A 19,451-nucleotide genomic window follows, 5' to 3' on the forward strand; every position below is an offset into this window, starting at 1 on the left:
GGGTCCGTCTCACGCGCCAGGAGCCGGGGCCCGTGACGTCGCTGTGGCTCCGCGCTCTGATTGGTTCATGGAGCCCCGGATCCGGCCCCCTTCCGAATCCCTCGCCCCCCGCCCTCAGTGTCTCTGGCGCAGCCCGTCACTCCCGGCGCTGCAGCTGGGCAGGGGAATCCCCGTCACCCGGGCGGGAGAGCAAGGGGCGGGGCAATTAACGTAATTGATGACGCCATACGGGGGCGGGGAAATCTCACGTCACTCGGGCCTGACAGCCGGGGGTTCGCTTGTCACTCGGGCTTCAGAGCAAGGGGCGGAGCAAAAACGTCACTGAGGGGAGCCCCTCGGTCTGAGCTAAGCCCTGGCGCTGGATTCTCATCGAAGTCATTGACCGCTGCGCATGCGCGGTCTGACCGCGCCCGCCCCATTCCCTGCGTTCCCGGCCGTGCTCAGGCCCCGCGCCGCGCGCCCTGAGGCGGGAGCCGTTGGGAGGGGCCGTTGGTGCCGTTACTCGCTGAGGGGCTGGCCGCAGCGCAGCGCGAGGGAGCTGGGGGGAGGGGCTGCGACTCCCCGGCCTGCGCTGCGGGTGGGTCCGGCGCTGGGGATCGGCCCCCCTCGTGCTCTCGGCCCCTCCTGATGCTCCCGCCGGGCGGGGGGTGCGCGGGGGGACTGTGGGGGGGCTGGCTGGGCAGCGGGCTGAGGGGCGCAGGGGAGGCCCTGTGAGGGGGCAGGGGGGGGCCTGGCTGGGCAGGGGGCTGAGGGGCTCAGGGGAGGCCCTGTGAGGGGGTAGGGGGGCCTGGCTGGGCAGGGGGCTGAGGGGCGCTGGGGAGGCCCTGTGAGGGGGCGCGGGGGGCCTGGCTGGGCAGGGGGCTGAGGGGCGCTGGGGAGGCCCTGTGAGGGGGCGCGGGGGGGCCTGGCTGGGCAGGGGGCTGAGGGGCGCTGGGGAGGCCCTGTGAGGGGGCGGGGGGGGCCTGGCTGGGCAGGGGGCTGAGGGGCTCAGGGGAGGCCCTGTGAGGGGGCAGGGGGGGGCCTGGCTGGGCAGCGGGCTGAAGGGCTCAGGGGAGGCCCTGTGAGGGGGCAGGGGGGGAGCGAAGCTTTTGGGGTTTTTTTGGTTTTTAATTTTGATTTTTTGTATTCTCAGTGCTGGTGCCTCAGACCCCCCCCCCCCCCCCGGACCTGCCCCCCCATTGCCGAGCGCAGGGAAGTGGCTGCCCAGCCCAGCGGCAGCCATGGCTGCAGAGAGCCCCGTGGAAAGTGTCCGGGAGGAAGCGCCGCGTCCCGTCTGCCTGGAGGATTTCACAGCCCCTGTCACTCTGCAGTGTGGGCACAATTCCTGCCAGGCCCCCCTCAGCCCTCAGGGCAGAGACACTGAGCAGCAGGGACCCCTCCGGCCCAACCGGCAGCTGGCAAACGTGGTGGAACTAGCCAAGCCGCTGAGTTTCCAGGCAGCAAAGAGAGCAAGATGGGACGGGGTGTGCGGGGAGCACCAGGAGGCTCTGAAGCTGTTCTGTGAAGAGAATCAAACTCCCATCCGTGTGGTGTCTGACAGATCCTGGGATCTAACGATGGCGCCTGTACAGGAAGCTGCCCAGGAGTACAAGGTACAGAGTGGCTGTCCAGTGTGATGGGAAATAACATTGGGTTTTAATTACAGGCTAATTTCACTGACTGTTACCGGGCACAGGTGTGGCACAGCTCTGTAAAGCCTTCATGGTACAAGTGATGCTGTAAAAAGTAAACGCTCTGGCTTTGTGGCAACTTACATCAAGTCTTTACAGATACCTGATGTGGGAAATGTTTCTCTGAGGCTCTGAATCCTGAAACCCAGCCCTCACTGGTGGCAGAAGGGGTGTTTGCACAAGGGAAGTTGTTAACAATCAGAGAGGTTTAGATCACAGGAGCAACAGGCCACTCGGTCAGTGAGCTGCCTTGGGACTGGAGAAGAGGAGGTTACACGCTGTTACTGATTGGAGGAACAGGACTAATAATCTGGCATTTGCCTTATAGACCCGCAGTGGCATCTGGGCCCTGCACAACACCCAGCAAGGGAAAATCCCTGCCCTAACTGGTAGGAACCTAGCTCCCTGCCCCTCAGCATCACTGAACAGTGAAGTGTGGCCCTTATGAGGGAAAGATGCCTTGATAAAGCCCCAGGCCCCGCAGGGAGAGGAGGTTTCCCGCTAAGATGCTGAACTCCTGGGCTGCTCCATGAGGGGTTAAACTCTGATGCAGCAGCTGGCACTAGATGAGGTTGCTGGGCTGGATGCTGTGTGGGACCCCGAGCGCCTTCACTCCACCCATAGCAGGGTTTCAGGAAGCACAGGTCTATGCCAGGCAGAACTGGGATTCAACTGGATTGTAGCAAGAGTTCAAACTGGTTAACTGATGAGCTAATGGTTATTGGTGCCAGTTACTGGTTAAACTCCCCACTGTCCCAGCAGTGCCCGCTTGCCTCTGGCAGCTACTGTCAGTCTGCAGCTGCTGGGAGTTCCTATTGGCCAGCAGTTATTGTGGCTGCCCCCAGCAGACCTTGTGAGAGATCCCCGATACCAGGAGAGCCTATTTCTACCACCAACCCTGCCTGTCAGCAGGGTAAAAAATACTGTCATTGATAAAATTGTAATCGGTTACATGATTAGTATTCAGTATCAGAGGGGTAGCCGTGTTAGTCTGAATCTGCAAAAGCGGCAAAGACCCACTTCGTCAGATTCATGTAGTGGAAATTTCCAGAGGCAGGTATAAATATGCAGGCCAGAATCAGGCTGGAGATGACGAGGTGGTGATTAGTATTGTTAAGCATTTTTACCTCCCAAATCCCCAGCTGCAACGTTCTTTAGGAAGGTGCCACCACTGATCCGTTCTCAACCTTTACAGGTGTCCTCCTGCATCCTCAGAGTATGTCTACACCACAGCGTTAATTTGAGTTATCTTAATTCGAAATAGTTAATTCGAATTAAGCTAACTCGAATTAACGTGTGTACACACAAAATGCAGTCTGAATTAGCGTTTTGCTAATTTGAACTACTGCATCCACACTGAGTGGACACAGAATTGGATTTAAGGCTGGCTGGAACCAGGTCAGGGGTATCTTTGTGTGGCTGTTGCCTGAGGCTGAGGCTTGTGCTTAAGGGGACACACACATAACCCCCCTTCCCCCCCCCTCCCCAGGCAGCCAATGCTCAGGTGTCCCTGCTTGATTTCCTGCCTTGCTGCGGGACAGCAAAGCATTTGTGTCTCGGAGTGCTCTGGTTGCTCTCACTCAAGACACCCTGGCACTCTGCAACATGGAGCCAGAGCAGCCCCTGGGCACTCGGGTGCATCTTGTGGATGCGTTGCTGTCAGCCTGGCTGCACCTGCTGCAGGCTGCCATCCAGGACATACATTGGGGGGCTGTCAGTATCCAGGAGGCCCTGCGGGAGAGCATCCACCCTGAGGAGCACTCAGCCTCTCTGGTCTGCCCCACTGGGGGCTTGTGCCTCATTCCTCCCTCATGTCCTTCCGCTTACCCCTCCTTAACCCCCCTTCCTGATGTCCAATAAAATACCTGTATTTTCATGAACAAAAACTCTTTATTTAACAAAACTGGGGGGGATGAAACCCTGGTGAGAGTTGGGAAAGGAGGCTGGAGAGGGGAGGAGGGAGAGGGACACCTGGGAGGAAGGATCTGGAAGGGGAAGGCAAGGGGAAGAAGGGGGAGGAGAACCTCAGGGTTGGGGGGTCTTCCTGGCCCTCCTGTCTCCCAGCACTGCGTGTGGGGGGGCCGTGGCGTCCCCGAGGGGGCGGGAGGGGGAACAGGTGGCGGGGGAGGAAGAAGAAGCGGGGAGGGGGAGCAGGAGTCAGAGGAGGAGTGATAGCTGGGGCAGCCACAGGGGCTGGAGCGGCAGCCAGCACCAGTCTCTGCACCAGAGTCTACAGGTTGTCGTGGATGGCACGGCCCTGCTCCAGCAGCTCCTGCAAGCCCTCCTGCTGCAGGTCTTCCTCCACCCAGTGCTCCTGGCAGCAGACCTGCCTGACATATAGTGCCAGGTGCTGCCAGTGATACTCCTACAGGTGCCGGGTCATTCTGCTGGCCTGGGTGCGGGAGGCTGTCTTGGGCGGGGTGCTGCACCCTGCACTCGCAGCTGGTGCAGCTGTGGAGAAACAAGAGACCTGCTCAGTTATCCCTGGGGACACAGTGGGTGAAACCCTGCCCCGCTCTGCAAGCTGAAGACAGCAGGTCTCCGCACCATCATGTCCTGCTATCCCTGGGAGTGTGAGCTGGCCCAGGACTGCACCCGTCCCCCTGTGCTGTATATTGTGTGGGGGGGAGGAGGGGAGATGTGCCCTGCCTCTGCATAGAGGGAGCTTCTGGAGAGAGGGCATTGTGCAGTCTCTCTCCCCGGGGTCAGGAGCATGTCATGTGCCTTCATACATACATGCGTGTGGGTAACAGGCCAGGGCCCCTGTGTGGCACATGCACAGGTTGCTGCATGATCTGTGGTCAGCAAGGACCACATGCGCAGTCCCTAGGTTTCCCCCCCCACACACACATAAGGGGACAGTGATGGCACTCACATGTCGAGGCCTCCCTGGCCTCGGACGACACTGTCGACAAGCTTGCTGGGATAGCTCTGGGTGCCAGGTCGCACGGCAGGCTCCTTCCAGGCTGTGATTCCAAATTAACTTTGCTGTGTAGACATACCCTCAGTCTTCTCCTGTCTCTTTTTCTATGGACAAACCCACGTCCAGGGCTGAGTCCCTGCTGGACAAGGGCAGAGTTCCACAAAATTGGGACTCAAAGGCAGATAAATGGGCTCCCAACATCCGATGGGGTTTGCCCTCATGCTTATATCTGTTTCTTCAGGAAAAATTGGAGGCCCATTTGAAGGCTCTGAGGGAAGAGAGAGAAAAACTGCTGAGAAGGAAAACAACAGCAGAAGGAAAACGCCAGGAGTATCTGGTAGGTGCCTGTGGCTATGGACCAGCAGGGACTGGCATTGGGAGGGCTGTGTTAGGAGGCAGACTCCTGTGTGGCCTTGGTGAGGTTGGGCTTGTTTTGTGTTTCTCCTGGATCGTGGATTGCAGGGTGAGATCCATGTGTAGACAGGCCCTGAACATCCATGTCAGCATGAGTTCATGTCCAGCCTTTGTGGCTTTCCCAAGTGAGCTGAATGTCCCCTGAAGGGCTGTCCGCTCACTTGGTGCATTAACATGTTTGCTTCTTTTTCCTCTCTGGGTATCTCTGTCAGGCTGGTGCTGAGTCCTGCCTCCTGTTGCTCTGGGTCTGAATTCCCAGAGCCCATGAATGACAGAAGATGTTGCCCATGACTGAGGGACATGGGTCAAAGGAGACGCTGGGAGAGACGCCTCTGCCGAGTAACCACAAAGTAGAGTCAAATGTCACACATTTTAGGTTTTTCCAAGAAATTCTTGCTGCTGCGCACTGTTCCCCATGAAAGAGCCCTGGGTTCCGTCCATGCCCCTCACCAGCCCTTTCCCTGTTTTCACACAGAAATGGACCCAAGCCAAGAGGCAGATGATTGTGGCTGAGTTTCAGCAGCTGCAGCAGTTCCTGGAGGAACAAGAGCGACTCCTGCTGGCCCAGCTGGAGAAGTTAGATGAGGAGATTGGGAGGTTCCAGACTGACACTATCAGGAAACTCTCCGTGCAGATTTCCCGCCTCAGCGAGCGGATCGGTGAGCTGGAGGGGACGTGTCAGAAGCCAGCAAGTGAATTCCTGCAGGTTAGACTGAGGGAGAAACGTCCCAGCTCCCCACACAGGGAAGGGAGGCTCCTGAATCACAGGTGCTGGGGTCTAGCCGTCAGATCTCAGTATAATACCTTGAGCATTGCTGCCATGTGAGTGACTCTTGTGCTTTGTAGAGTTGCAGGCACAGATCTATTAGAGATGGCAAAGCCCCATTCACTCAGTGGATCCATGTTCCTGGGGCCAGGGCAGGGCCTCTTCCCATGTTTGCAAAATCCCTTCTGTGAGGTCCCCTGTGTGTGTCCAATGGGGCTAAGATTCTTTTCTCTTTCTTTTTTCTAGGACGTCAGAAGCACCCTGAGTAGGTACGTGGTTCTCACTTCCCTCAAAGCGCAGGGAAAGGGCTTGGAACTGATGTTAGCACCACATCTCCCCAGGGCTCTCTGACTCGTTTAATTCTGAGGGTCTCATCCTCGCACTTTAGACTCTGGAATTCCCCATTCAGGGCACAGTCTGACCTCAGGTGTTTCCTAGAGCTGTCACCTCCCTGGGGACTGGCTGCTTCAGGACTGGGGTGGAACATGGGCCTGTCACTGCTGGGCACATTCAGCCCAGAGCAGCAGGGACCAAGAGTCTGTCCCACCTGAGGGCTGTTTGGAGACCTGTGTGGAAGGAGCTGGGGAGGGGGGAGCTGGTGTCTCACTGTAGTCCCTAGTGGACAGATTATTTCAGCCCTTCACCTGGGAACCTTCTGTCCCTCGATGCCTGGGCCAAGGAGTAAGTTGGCTACAGAGGCTCAATTCCCCTTTAGTCCCCCAGCCAGTCTCCCCAGACCAGAAGTGAAGAACAGCAGTGGGACCTTTCAGGGGAAGGTTGCATGGCCATGGGATGTGTTGACCCTGCTCTCAGGCTGGGAGAATTGGAGGAATTCTAACTCCAGGCCTGTTAGAGCTGAGACTTACTAGCCAGAACTTATCAACAGTAAACTAAATACAATCACATGGAATTGTTTCTGTCCAGGTGTGAGACGGGGCAATTCCAGCTGCCAGAGATTTCCCCTGAACTGGAAGAACAAGTCCGAGGTTTCTCCCAGAAAACGATTGCTCTGTCGGAGACTCTGAGGCAGTTCAAAGGTACCTGGAAGGGAGGGATGAGGGGAAAGTGGTTCAAGTATCTGAGACTATTGAATCTGGCCTCTGAAGCCAACCTTCCCCTGCCTCAGTTCCCACATGGAGAATGACGGCCCCATCACACTGCTCTCTTTAGAGACACTGAGCAAACAGACCCAACTGCTTGCAGAGAGAGCCAGGGGTTTGCAAACTCTGAACCTCCCATTCTGAGATCAAAATGGCTAAAGTTACTGTGATGGCCACATGTTCTGTCACCACAGCTCCAGGTTATGATAAGAGGCAGTAAGTGAATGAGAAACCAAGTGGGAGGGGGCGAGGAGGGAAGAGTAAATCTCATTTACAGCTTGTCTCTCCTGGGACAGGTGTGAGGCTGCAGGGATATTGGCTCCTTTGCTGGGAGGTGCCAGAGTGAGAGAGGAAATGAAAGTTTCAGACTTTCATACTAAAAACCTGAGTGTGTGTGCATCTGGTCTCTGATACAATTGAAATGCAGAGTTCAAAGTGGGAACATTGTTATAAATAAGAGAACCTGGAATCTCACTCTCTTATTCCTTCCCCCACAAGACACTCTGCCCTCTGCACTGGAGAGAGGAAGATTAAAATCTCTGGGATCTTTCAGACAAGGTGAGTGTGCTGGTGGAGATTCTTTAAATGATGAGAAATTCCTCTGAAAACATCTTCATGTGATTGTTATTGAAGTTACCAACCAAACCCAGTGACCATGGTGCACACAGCCCTAAATCTCATACACTGATCAGTGAGGAGCCCCAGGGGCACTGCATGGGGACCTGCAGACACTTTGAGAAACACTGATCTACAAGGTGTGGTGCTAAAGGGGTGAAGTTAAAGCACAAAACGGACGGCACCATCAGGCTCAGATTTCACTGCTCAGTCAGTTTCAATATGGGGTTGGTTTCAAACAATAAATAGGCTGAAAGGCTGAGAGCTGACTGGCTTCCTTGGTATCAGTTTGCTTATGGCAAGAAACTGCTGGATACGCAAGGGCTCTTCAGTCTAGTGCAGGCCTGGGCAAAATACAGCCTATCTAGCTCGCCAGGTCATAGGATGCAGCCCACTGATGCTTGGCGAGCCATGGGCTAGTTCCAAGCTTGCCATTTCCCACATGCAAGCCACTTCACCAGAGGTGAAGTGGGAAGGCTACAGGCCCTGCTTCCACCCCCAGGACAATCTCATTGGCTGGTTTCTGACCAGAAAGGAAGCATGTGCTCCTTCCCCTGTGGCTCAGTTATTCACTCACCCACATGGCCCCACAGCCGGTGTGAGGGTTGAGCAGGCTCCCTGCCTGCCTCAGAGAGGTGCTTGGCTGCTGGTCAGGAATCACTCAGGTAAGTCTCCTGGCCAAAGCCTGCCTCTGGCACCCCAACTTCTCCTTTCCCCGTCTAATTCTCTGCCCCCCACTCCTGGCTCCCACTCCACATACCCAAACTCTTGGTTCTTTTCCTGCCTCCAAGTAACCCTCATCTCTTTATTTGTCCACTTAGCCGCTTCTCTAAATTAACTTTACTTTAAATATCTCATGAGTAGTTGCTAATCCAATGCCGTAAATCACACCTGCCTCCTTCACCCAAACTCCTTCCCAGATCCCTCTTTCCCTCCTGCATCCCAACCCCTTATGCAAAGCTCCCTTCTTCTCGCAATGTCCATCTCATACTCTCTATTTCCTGCTTAATGTCTTGGAAGAGTGCAGCTCTCAACCACTTTCCAAAATCTTGGTGTGCCCTCCCCCTCCCCCAATCAAAATGAATTGCCCACACCTGGTCTAGTGGATATAGTTCAATGAGAGCCAGTAACTGAAAGCTGCAGCCGGAGAATTTCAGGCTAGAGAGAAGGCACAACTATTTGATGGGTAAGAGGATTAGCTGCTGAAACAAATGAGCAAAATTCTCCATCGCTTTATGTCTTCCAATCAACAGTAGGCGACTTTCTAGAAAACGTGCTGTGGGGAAACAGCTTTGTGCCTGGGTAGCTGGGCTAAGTGTAATGGCTTGTGCCGCAGAGGGGACAGACTGCATGGCTCAAGATATCTTCTGATGCCAGGAATACATGAATTTTAAGGCCTCATCCTGCAAACACTCTCGGCACACGTGTAGTAATAATATGCATTTGAATGCTCATATGAACTTCCCTTCCTCTCTGTTATGGAGAGGATTTATAAAGTCTCTGTCAGATAAGAGATACCAAGTTTGGGCTGCAAATCAATCTATGAAGACTAAGGATTATAAATACAGCAGCCCAAATTAAATTAAACCTATGTCCATGTTCAGGCAGATGAATATGTGGCTTGTTAGCAGAAACACTGGGTGCTGAGAACTGAATCCCATTGTTGCAAGCAAAGTAATGTAACTCCAGCCAGGTTTTGAGAGAAATAAATACAGTTTTCAGATCTAACTTCTGTGTGGTGTTTATGGAATAGCTAGACTCAATGTTTACCCAAAACTGCAGAGTCCAGCATGTTTTTCACCAGGGACAGAGTCTGGACAGAATTAGGGTGTGGAAAGGATTAAAGCCCCTTCTGAAATATCTCTGATTCCCCTTCTCCCCGCCAGGCTGCAGAACACCCATGTTTGACTCCAGCTCAGCCCCCGGCCTGCAGAGCCAGGGACAGGAAATATCCGTGGCGGAGCTGGTGAGCTTCGAGGAGGTGGCTGTGTATTTCTCTGAGGAGGAATGGGCTTTGCTGGACCCGGGCCAAAGAGCCCTCTTCAGGGATGTGATGCAGGAGAATTACGAGGCTGTGAGTTGGCTGGGTGAGGATTCCTGTCCCCTTGTGTAACAGAAGCTAGGTGGGCTCTGGAGCAGCTGGGTTGGGTTTGGTTCAGGGTCCCTCATTGCCTGAACCCCCAATATCAGCAGTATCGGCCCCAGTAATCCTGGCTCCTGTGTGAGAGGCGGTTCAGTGACATAATAGGGGTGCTGCTCTTCCCATAGCCAAGGTTTCATTATTGTTCCCACCATCTTATCCATGTCATGGCTTGGCTGGAGGTGTTAGTGGAAGGGCCTATGCAGGAACGGCAGGTACCAGAGTTGTGGGGCTGGGTGCAGCTGCTCTTAGTGTCTGCAGGGTCCCCTTGTGCTATTGTTCTGAGCCCCAGGAAGGAAGGTGTCAACTCAGAGTCCTTCCCTGCCTCTGGTAGATTCTGTGCAAGCCAGAGGGGCACCAAATGGCCACAAAAGGAGGGCTGCTGCTGCTGGCAGAGTCAAACCAAGGCTGTAGAAGGGGAGCTGAGCTGCAGGAGCATCTAGGAGCAGCAGAGAAGCAGCCCAGCCTGTCTCCAGCTTGGCTGGCCACAAGAATAGCCCGGCACTGCCCTGGCTGTCTGCAGGAATGACAACAGTTGTGAGCACCCAGGCACAGTCAGTCAGGATCAGGAATATGGAGCATAGGCTGGGCCTGAAGTGGTCAGCCAAGGATTCATTTTCCTGATCAAACAACTTCTCTTGCCTCCTCCTGGCTCAAGTAGAGCATCTGAGCCCAAGAGCAGGGCAAGTCCAGCCCCAAGGCCCAAGAGCTCTGTGGGTAGAGCCCATAGGGCTCTAGAGCTCTGCTGGATCCTTTCTCTCCCAGCCCTAGTGACCTCACCTGTGGCAGCTCAAATATGAGTCCTGGCTAGGGGTGTCTGTCAGGCCTGAAAGTCCCAGAGCTTTCCCCGTATGAGCAGTCCTGCCCAAGTATGGAACAGGCCCTAAGGGAGACTGAGTTGTATCCTGCAGAGTGAGGCAGAGCGCTCAGTTCCCCATGGGAGTCAGCTGGGCTATTCCCAATATGGTGGTGGGGTTGGGGGAGGATGGAATTAGGGTGTCCTAGAATCTTGAACCAGCCAGAGAACAGTCTCTGGAAGGTTAAGAAGGAGCCTGTCTGGGTAGGAGACTCAGATCCTGGCTTTGGAAGCAGGAATGGCACAGACCTTAATGAACAAGATCAGCACTTGGTTAATTGCTTCCCTGAATAGGATTTCCAGGCTTCAAAGCTCATGTGCTCTCTTGGGTGGAGCAAAGCGAAGAGCTGCAGATCCCGGATCTCCAAGGCTGTGAGGAAGGGGAGATCATCAGTGATACCCACACAGGTGAGAAATCAGCTAAACTGACTCAAACCAATGTCTGTGTTCTCATAGCAGATGTTTATTGTGTTTTCATCAAGTCTGACTGGCCCTTCAGCCTGTCTTCAACTCCAATCTGAGAGTGCTGGGTGGGGAAAGAGTTATGGGGGAGCAGGGTGAACTCAGTTTAGGATTATTGTATCTTTCCAGCCATTCTTTGGGTGTCTCCCCCATTTTCTGTTCACCATTCAGAATTTTTCTTTCAGCTCAGCACAGGGAATGACTCCTGTGTGGTTTCTCTGTCTATCCCAGCAGGTGATGGGATGCTGAATGAGAACAGTGAGAGGAATCTTCAGGAGGAAGGACCTGAGCGAATGGCTGCATGTGGGGTGTTAGTGGGAAGATCTGAAGGGCATGTTTCTCAGAGTCCTGAGCAAGAGGAAACCTGTATGAGTCAGCATAGCCTACAAAGGCAGCAGGGAAACCATCCAGGAGTGGGACAGGGTAAATCCAGTCACAGGAGCAGAAGGTTGAAAACAAACACAGAAACTGTTCAAAAGAAAATCCCTCATCAACATTCACCTTGTGCTTGCAGTGACTGTGCAACACTTATTAAACATGAAAGAGCCCAAACAGGAAAGAGACCCTTCAGCTGCTCTGACTATGGGAAAAGCTTCAATGACAGCTCACAGCTTGTTATCCATAGGAGAGCCCACACAGGAGAGAAACCCTTCAGCTGCTCTGACTGTGAGAAAAGCTTCAGTCGGAGGTCATACCTTGTTAGTCATAGGAGAGTCCACACAGGAGAGAAACCCTTCAGCTGCTCTGACTGTGGGAAAAGTTTCAGTCATAGGTCACACCTTGTTAGTCATAGGAGAGCCCACACAGGAGAGAAATCCTTCAACTGCTCTGACTTTGGGAAATGCTATAGAAAGAGTTCAAGTCTTGTTGCTTATAGTTGAACCCATGCAGGTGAGAAACCCTATAGCGGTGGTGAACAAAATTTTCTCTGTTGACACAATCCAGCCTACCTAAGGCTTTGATTCTGTCCACAAGGCAGTACCAGGCCCCACCTCCAAATGAGCATGTGCTGAGGGAGAAGGAGCTTAGCTCCACCCCCTCTTCATGCTGTGTAGCCACTAGAGAGGAGGCAGCGCTAGGCTGAGTTTTTGAAACACAACCTGAGGCCAACAGTAGAGGCACTACTGTCACTGCACTGCTGGCCTCCAGGGACACATGGCCATGTCAGGGGTGCCTCTGGGGCTGGTCCTGGGCTGCATGGCTACAGCAGCAGCACCTCCAGTCCTGGACTGAATGGGTGCAGCAGTGGTGCCTCCAGTGTCCGGGGCCGGTCTTGGTCTCTGTGGCTGCTGCAGGAGCAGAGCCTTCCTCCGGGGTGACCAGGACCATGTGGCTGGAGATTTTGCTGTAAGGGGGCCCAAAGCCAGGTAATATTTGCTGTCATCCCCTAGACACCCCCTCCCAATCTCCTCAATTCCCTTTCCCCCAGCAGCCAGCACCCCCAACTTGCTCTGACAGCCTCCTTTTTTCTTGTACCCTCTCTCCTGGCCACATACTGCACCTTACTCCTGGCCAGACTCCTGCCTCTTTCTGCATCCCAGATCCTTCCTCAGACTCCAACCCTTTCTTGAGGCCCCTGTCACATTATTGGATTTTAAGGTGAGCATGCAGATCACTGGTGTGATCACAGTGAACTGTTTGCCCCAAATTTGGTACAAAGTGGGCCATGTGAGGTGTCAAACAAAAGTTGATATTTTGCTGATTCTATGTATGGTATTCGTGTACAGGCAGTCCCCGGGTTACATGGATCCGACTGACATCGGATCCCTACTTACAAATGGGGTGAGGCAACCTCACACTAGCTGCTTCCCCCCAGCAGACCAGGGAGATGCGAAGCTAGCACCTGCCCCCAGCTGACCAGGGAGACGCGGAGCGGCTTTTCTCAGTAGACACCTCAGCTTGAGAATAAAGGACTGAGGGAAGTGAGGTGTGGGAGAATAAAACTGAGCTCTGGAGAAATGTTTGGCTAGAGTTTCCCCTACGATAAGTACCAGTTCCGACTTACATACAAATTCAACTTAAGAACAAACCTACAGTCCCTATCTTGTATGTAACCCGGGGACTGCCTGTACTTGTTTGGAGTTTGTATGGGGAGTTATGACTATGGGCTCTGCTGATGCTATGTATGGATTGCCTGTCATAAGGAAGGAATGTCCAATGGGTGACTATGCTAGTCAGTATGGCTCCAAGGACAATGGCTCTCCAGGTGGCCAATACACACCTGAGGAATACATGTGGAAAGTTGCAAAGCAGGCATGCCCCAGTAGCTGCTGGCTTATGAAACAGACAGGTCACTTGACCATATGATTATCTCCAGCTTGGGAGATACCAGAAATGAATATCAAATGCCATGGGGGGGGGCTCCATCTTGTCTTCAGTCTTGCTTCTTATCCCAGATGCAGCCTTGCTAAGGACAGAGACACAGGAAGGATTGCTGCCTCATCCTGACATACGGTGTACGCCAAAGACTTTTATGCTAGCAGTCTGTAACATCTCCGCTAAGATCCTGCATCAAGTATTTACTGATTGATGTACATAATGTATTCTCCTTATCAACCTTACTCTCAACCTTTTCTTTCTTTTATTAATAAATGTTTAGATTCTAAAGGATTGGTCCACTGTGATCTTGTGGGTAAGATCTAAAGTATAAATTGACCAGGAATTCATGGCTGGTTCTTTGGAACCAGGTGGATCTGTTCTGGGTTGGAGAGATTGGGCTCTATAACCCCGCACCTGTGTGTAAGCCCAGGGCTGATTGTGGCAAAGGAAGAGCTGGGGTATCTGAGGGGTTTTGCTCATGAGGCTTCCTGCAGGCTGGACTGGCAGATGAAGTGCTCAGTATGACTGGTTTGTGGCCTGTTTTGGAAAGGTCTCCAGTCAAGGGCTGTCAGCAGTCCTGGTTTTGAGCAATTTGCCCTGAGTGGATTCCCTCAGCAGTGCCCAGGCCTTGCCCGGCTCAGCCCATCATAGCCCTGCCCTCTCTAAACCTTCTGTAGGCTATCGTTGCTAATGGAAACTCACTGTTAATTACATAATTAGTCAAGCCATTTTGCTAGGGCTGCATGTGGAGAGTTGAATGTAAATTATTAAAGAGATTAAATCTTTTAAATTTCTCATGTTAGTTGATCAAACTTTATTGTAAATTAAGTAAAATATTTATGTCCAATACATACGAAGAAAATCAATGTTTTTATTTATTGCAGTGTTGGAGAACCTTTTTTGCATTGGGGGCCACTAACCCACAGAAAAATCAGTTGGCGAACACACAAGTGAGAAGCAAAAAACTCCTCCCCAAAGCCCCAGCCCTCAATGATGTGGCCCCCAACTAAGACACCTCACTCTTCTGGCATTCACAGGGTGAGGGGAAGAGACAGGGAGTGCTGAGATTCCGGGCTTCTCATAGTCCAGATTTACTTTCCTGGGGTTCCAGAGTTAGTGGATTTTGTGGCTCTCCTTAGGCTCTAGGGTGGAAACAAAAATGTGCCAACCTGAATCTGCACTAGGCTAGTGCTGTGTGTGTGCGCCATGTAGCTTCCTGCAGTGCTGCGGACAATGTCCAGGTCCTGTAATCACTCTCCAACATACCTGAGGAAGGTCTCCAAGAAGCCCTGGGCATTGGGTTCCTGCAGAGCCTAGAAGGTAGCCTGCAGGCAGTGCTGCATCAGTAGTAAATGCCTTGATAAGTTTAATCACCGTATTGTTTTGACATATGCCCCACCCCTCCCTTAGGCCTTGCTCCTAACCCCACTCCCTTCCACCACCAGTGTTACCAAAAGACAGACAACGTAGAGGGCCACGAGTCTTACATGTGTAACGTCCTGTCTCCAGAATAGGGGGAAGACTATCCATTTTACAATTTTGAATATATGCAAGAAACGGGTACATGTGGCAAATTGTTTATGCCTTCCGCTTTGTGACAAAGTCCCTTGTTAACTCCTGCTGGGTTCTGTGCTTTTTGACAGTTTCTTGTGTGCCTCAGAGACTCAAGCTACAGAAGTTGTCCATTTGATCTTATTTTCAAAAACGTTTTAGTGTCTACACAGCACTAAATATCAAAATAACCTGCTATTCTGAAATGTCCCTTATGCCTCATGGAATGAGATTCACAGGGACATTGGAATAGTGAGCCCATTGCATTTCAAAATCGGGGGCACTGTTAACCCACAGGATAGTTATTATTACAGGGGTCTCCGTACCCCGAAATTGTACTGCAGAATTGTGGTTACCTTACAGGCCTATAGCAGGGGGCAGGTTTGATGCTGAATTTTCAGCCTTCTGCTCTTGGGAGACTCTGTTGCTGTCTGCAGCCATGGGCATCTCTAGTGCCCCCACCCGTCACAGATTGCCAGACAAGAGACAGAGCTGCAAGGGGGGCAGGTGTTTTCAGACTTACAGTAGAGGGCACAAATTTCTCTCTAGGGAGCCTGCAGGAAAGGAAGCCAAAGAAGATGGATTTTGAGGGGTTTGTAGCAACCAGTCTAGCCTCATCAGGTCCCCCTGAGATGTGACCTCAGATTGCAGGATTCAGAGTCCTGAGTGCTGCCCCTTACACCACAGGATCTACGCAAGACACCTGTGACTCAGCTTGGCCAGACTGGAGCCCGGGACCATGCCTACTGGGACCAGCTTTGCTTGTTTTCCTTCCACCCAGGACCCCTTCTTCTCCTCCTGGGCTGCAAGGAGCCTCCCTGGGATGCCCAGAGACAAACACAGGACTCTGCCTCTCCGCAGCCAGCCCCACCCCACAGGACTTGGCAGAACAAAGGGGAGGGGGCTCTGCTCACCCCACTGAGTCCCACTGAAATGCTGAGCTTTTGTCCTGCCCCCCTCAGCTTGGCTTCCCCCCTCCTCCCCATTTCTGCCTTGCTTCCTCCTTAGGCAAATCATACAAGGAAGGCAGCAAGAGGAACCAGCCCCATGCACCAACCTCCCAGGGCAGGGGAGGCGAAGCTACAAGCCTCCAGCAGGTTCCTGGCCTAACCATCTTACTTCCCTAGGCTGGCACAAAAGTGCATTCTCATCTGATGTCTCCCCCCCCCCCCCCCCCCAATCACATAAGAGTTGGGCTTATCCCAGGGAGAGGGCCAGGTAGCAGAATCTGCACTTACCTGGGCACCAGTCTGTGTTTCTGCCTGGCTTTGAATCAGGGATCTTTTGCATGTTAGGCAAAAGTGATAACCACTACACCAGAGAAGCACATCTTGCTGGTGGAAATTGGCTGACTATTCTGTTCCTAGCTCTTTCCAACACCCTGCTCTGCAGGGGAGGGGAATGCACCTTGTGAACACTCCACCTCTTGTTCTCATGGAAGCCACTAACCCGAGCTGCGAGCTCCTCCTTTCCTCACCAGTCCCTTGAGATTTGTAGCTCAAAGCTGGAGCAGCTGTGGAAGGAGGTGAAACTACAGAAGCTGATGGGACAATCAGCTGGCAGAGGGTTATTTTTTCCCCTCGCTGGGGCTGATGTGGCTAGAACTGAGGAGAAGAAAATCCTCTTCCCTTCTCAGGGGATAGGAACTGCAGCTTCTCCTCTCTTTGGTTCTACTGAAGTTGGACCCCAGGACTAGACTATTTCTTTCTAAAACCCTGGTGAAAGCTGAGGGTGAATTGCTTATAGTCTGAGAATGTGAGTTAAGGAAGGGCATCAACCAGCATGGGGCTTGAACCCATGACCCTGAGATTAAGAGCCTCATGCTCTAGCCACTGAGCTAGCCAAAAAGTGTGCAAGTGGCCTTCTCATAGCCAAGCACAGTGTAGCAGGAGCCAAATAGTCTCAACTGCCTGACTCAAGGCTCTTTCTTGCTCATAATGTGGGGTTCTGGTCTGTGGGGAGGGTCGAGCTCAAACCCCACTCCTGACACACGCACTTCTTTCCCCACAAGGAACAGCCTCATTTTCATCTCTCCAGTGAGAGGAGAAGGGCCCCAGAGTCTCCCAGCAGGGCTCTGGCCTGTTCTCTGCAAAATGTCCAAGCTGTTTCATTTTCTGCAGGAACGAGTGGGATCCATGCACCCTGTTCCCCAGTGACAAGTGTGTGTCCTGTCCTCTCCCCCCTTTCCACAGACACAGCAGGCCAGGGGGCTATGATCCTCCAGTGGCTCCTTCCTACTTGACCTCCCACAAAGCTGGAGTGAAAAGCTGCTGGCAGGAGTACTGACTGAAGGAAGGTTGCAGGTGGAGCACAATAAACTTAACTGGAGAAGTGCTGCCTTTACAGGCCAGAGGTAGCAGGATTCACTCCCATCTTCTCCTGCCTGCGCCTTGGTGCTGAGGGACCGGCCCCTTTCCTGCTGCCCCAACTCTTATTCCCACAATGCACTTTGTGCAGGGGCCATTGGTTTTTGTGCCAAGGTACATGGCTGGGAGCCAGGACTCAGGGCCCTTCCCCAAATACACAAATCCCCCCCTCCGACCTGCTCACACTGTCTGGCTGCCTCCAGCATGGGCTAAGCTCAGGGGCCAGGTGGGTGACCTGCCTTGCAACTGTAATATCATCAGACCCCTCCCACCCGCCCGCTTTGTCTGGCAACAGTGCTCCAGTGGGCCTCAGACACCCAGCAAGAGGAAAAAAAACATGTTTTTAAAACCTCAGTGCATGGAAGACAAAGCACCAAGATTTCACAGTACCCAACCCAACCCCAGCAAGTCCCACTCAGATCTGAGCTCAGATTACAGGATTCAGAGCCCTGAGTGCTGCCCCTTACACCATTGGACCTGGGCAGCTAGTACTCTTAGTTCTCAGGCTGGCCTCTGTTTTCCTGGCTTCCCGCCAGCTGCTTCATCTCTCAGGACTGCTGCTTTCAGGACAATTCCCTTGTTAGAACCAGTCACACTCTGGGGTCCGTGAGGATCCATCCCGCATGAAATGTGTGTTACACAAAAGTCTCTTGTTCCTGGCCCAGTTCCCAACACTGGATGCAAACGCATGGTTGCTATGGGGGTGTAGCAAGTGCCCCTTTACATAGTGGATTATTTTTAATTAAACATTTGCATCTCCATTTGTGTCACATTTTGGATTTCTATTAAACAGGGATTCTTAAAATGACCACAAACCCCTAATGTGTTCCTGCGCCAATGCATATAAACCAGGCAAACCCAGCCCTCAGCTGGAACCAGTTCAAACCCGCTGTGTGTTTGGTTTCTGTTTCTGTCCATTCCACAAGGGAGAGATCTGGATGCCCATTGGCAAACCACAGAGCTATTACTAGTCACCCAGCTGTTTGGCAGACAGTATTTAAGGGCAATACACTCAAGTGAAGTACTGGGGTTTTGTGTTCAATCCTACTCTAAAACAGTGATTTATACTTGCTTTACCTTTACAATTAACTTATAAAGCTGGAGTTCCAGCCCAGAGGCCAGTGAGGAAGGGAGCAGTTAAAATGCTCCTTTATGTCTTCTCTCCTCAAAAATCCACCCTCCTTTCTTACGCATCTGCCGCTGTGCCAGGCTCCCTCAAGCAGAGGGAGAAATGGGGCGATAACCTGATATGAAATGCTGATGACCCTGACTCCATTTAGTGGCTCCGTCATAACGTAACCTAAACACGGTTGTAACATTTCTTTTTAATGAGGTAGAACAATTAAACCGAACACCCTCACCCAGGGGAGATGCAGAGAGCAGAAGTTTCCTGCCTCCCTCAGCTTGTCTGGCTTCTCGGCTCCTTTCTTGCCTCTCTTTCCCAGCTGAGCTGACCGAGGGGCTGAAAGGGACTGCCGCTGCTGCTGGCAGGGAAGAAGATGGGCAACAAGACTCTGGAAGCAAGAGGGGTCAAGGGTCCAAACCTCTCTGTACCAGTCTGCCTGGAATCCTGGCCACCCCAGCATTCACTCTGATGAGGCCATAATATGCGAGAGGGAGTTTTGACTAGTCCCCGTCTCTCAGCTGCAATCCCAACTCCCACAGGGTTCACTAGAAGGGTACAGCCTGGTAGGGCCTGAAAACCACTGCTCTAGGTGAAGTTTGAACTCACAAGCTCAGCCTGTTTTCTATGACTATTACTTTATAGGTACTGGACACTGACCCATTGCACCACTGGAGCACTTTCTCCAAAGTCCTCAGATTGTGAAAGTCAAGAAGCACAAAGTGGAATTGAAGCAAAGGGGGCAAGAAGATCAGTTCTCAAGGTTTTCCAACAAACCAACATCTCACCAGCAGATCCCACAGAGATTTGAACTCAGCTTGTAGGATTCAAAGTCCTGACTGCTGCCCCCTTACGCCATAGGACCATCACTCTGTTACATACATGAGTTTCTCAGCTGGCATCTGATCCTCTGATCTCCCTTTTTTTCCATTCAGCTGCTTCAACTCTCCAGACCCTGCCCCATCTGTATGTGGCCTCATGGAAACTATCTGGCTCCCTCTCCAGCAGAGGAAGGAGAAATGTTGCCATGTGTTACACATGTTGGCACTGTACAGACATCGTCCCAGTATCCTCCTGCCCTGAGCTCCATGGGACAGAGAGAAGCTCCAAGAGATGGCTCCCCTGGGATCATGTCTCACATGGATC

At 52.7% G+C, this 19,451-nt stretch overlaps 1 protein-coding gene across 5 annotated transcripts in view; it reads left to right on the forward strand.

Annotated features, from left to right (window-relative positions):
• The window catches only part of LOC142824070 (zinc finger protein RFP-like), a 246,383-nt gene extending 232,830 nt beyond the window's left edge, over positions 1–13,553 (forward strand). The window contains exons 1-10 of one of the 5 annotated variants that reach the window (XM_089773774.1): positions 231–577; positions 1,133–1,592; positions 4,835–4,930; positions 5,483–5,713; positions 6,020–6,042; positions 6,698–6,810; positions 7,372–7,431; positions 9,375–9,575; positions 10,779–10,892; positions 11,178–13,553. In XM_089773774.1, the coding sequence (XP_089629900.1) occupies positions 1,221–1,592; positions 4,835–4,930; positions 5,483–5,713; positions 6,020–6,042; positions 6,698–6,810; positions 7,372–7,431; positions 9,375–9,575; positions 10,779–10,892; positions 11,178–11,827 (1,860 nt within the window). In that variant the 5' untranslated portion in view covers positions 231–577; positions 1,133–1,220 and the 3' untranslated portion in view covers positions 11,828–13,553. Of the gene's footprint in view, positions 1–230; positions 578–1,132; positions 1,593–4,834; positions 4,931–5,482; positions 5,714–6,019; positions 6,043–6,697; positions 6,811–7,371; positions 7,432–9,374; positions 9,576–10,778; positions 10,893–11,177 lie in introns of those variants that run through there. The other 4 variants (XM_089773775.1, XM_089773777.1, XM_089773773.1 and 1 more) reach the window with 4 other exon arrangements.
• The last annotated feature ends 5,898 nt before the right edge of the window (positions 13,554–19,451 follow it).

The sequence above is a fragment of the Pelodiscus sinensis genome, chromosome 28, assembly GCF_052426305.1.
Source record: "Pelodiscus sinensis isolate ZL-2025 chromosome 28, ASM5242630v1, whole genome shotgun sequence".
NCBI lineage: Eukaryota > Metazoa > Chordata > Testudines > Trionychidae > Pelodiscus > Pelodiscus sinensis.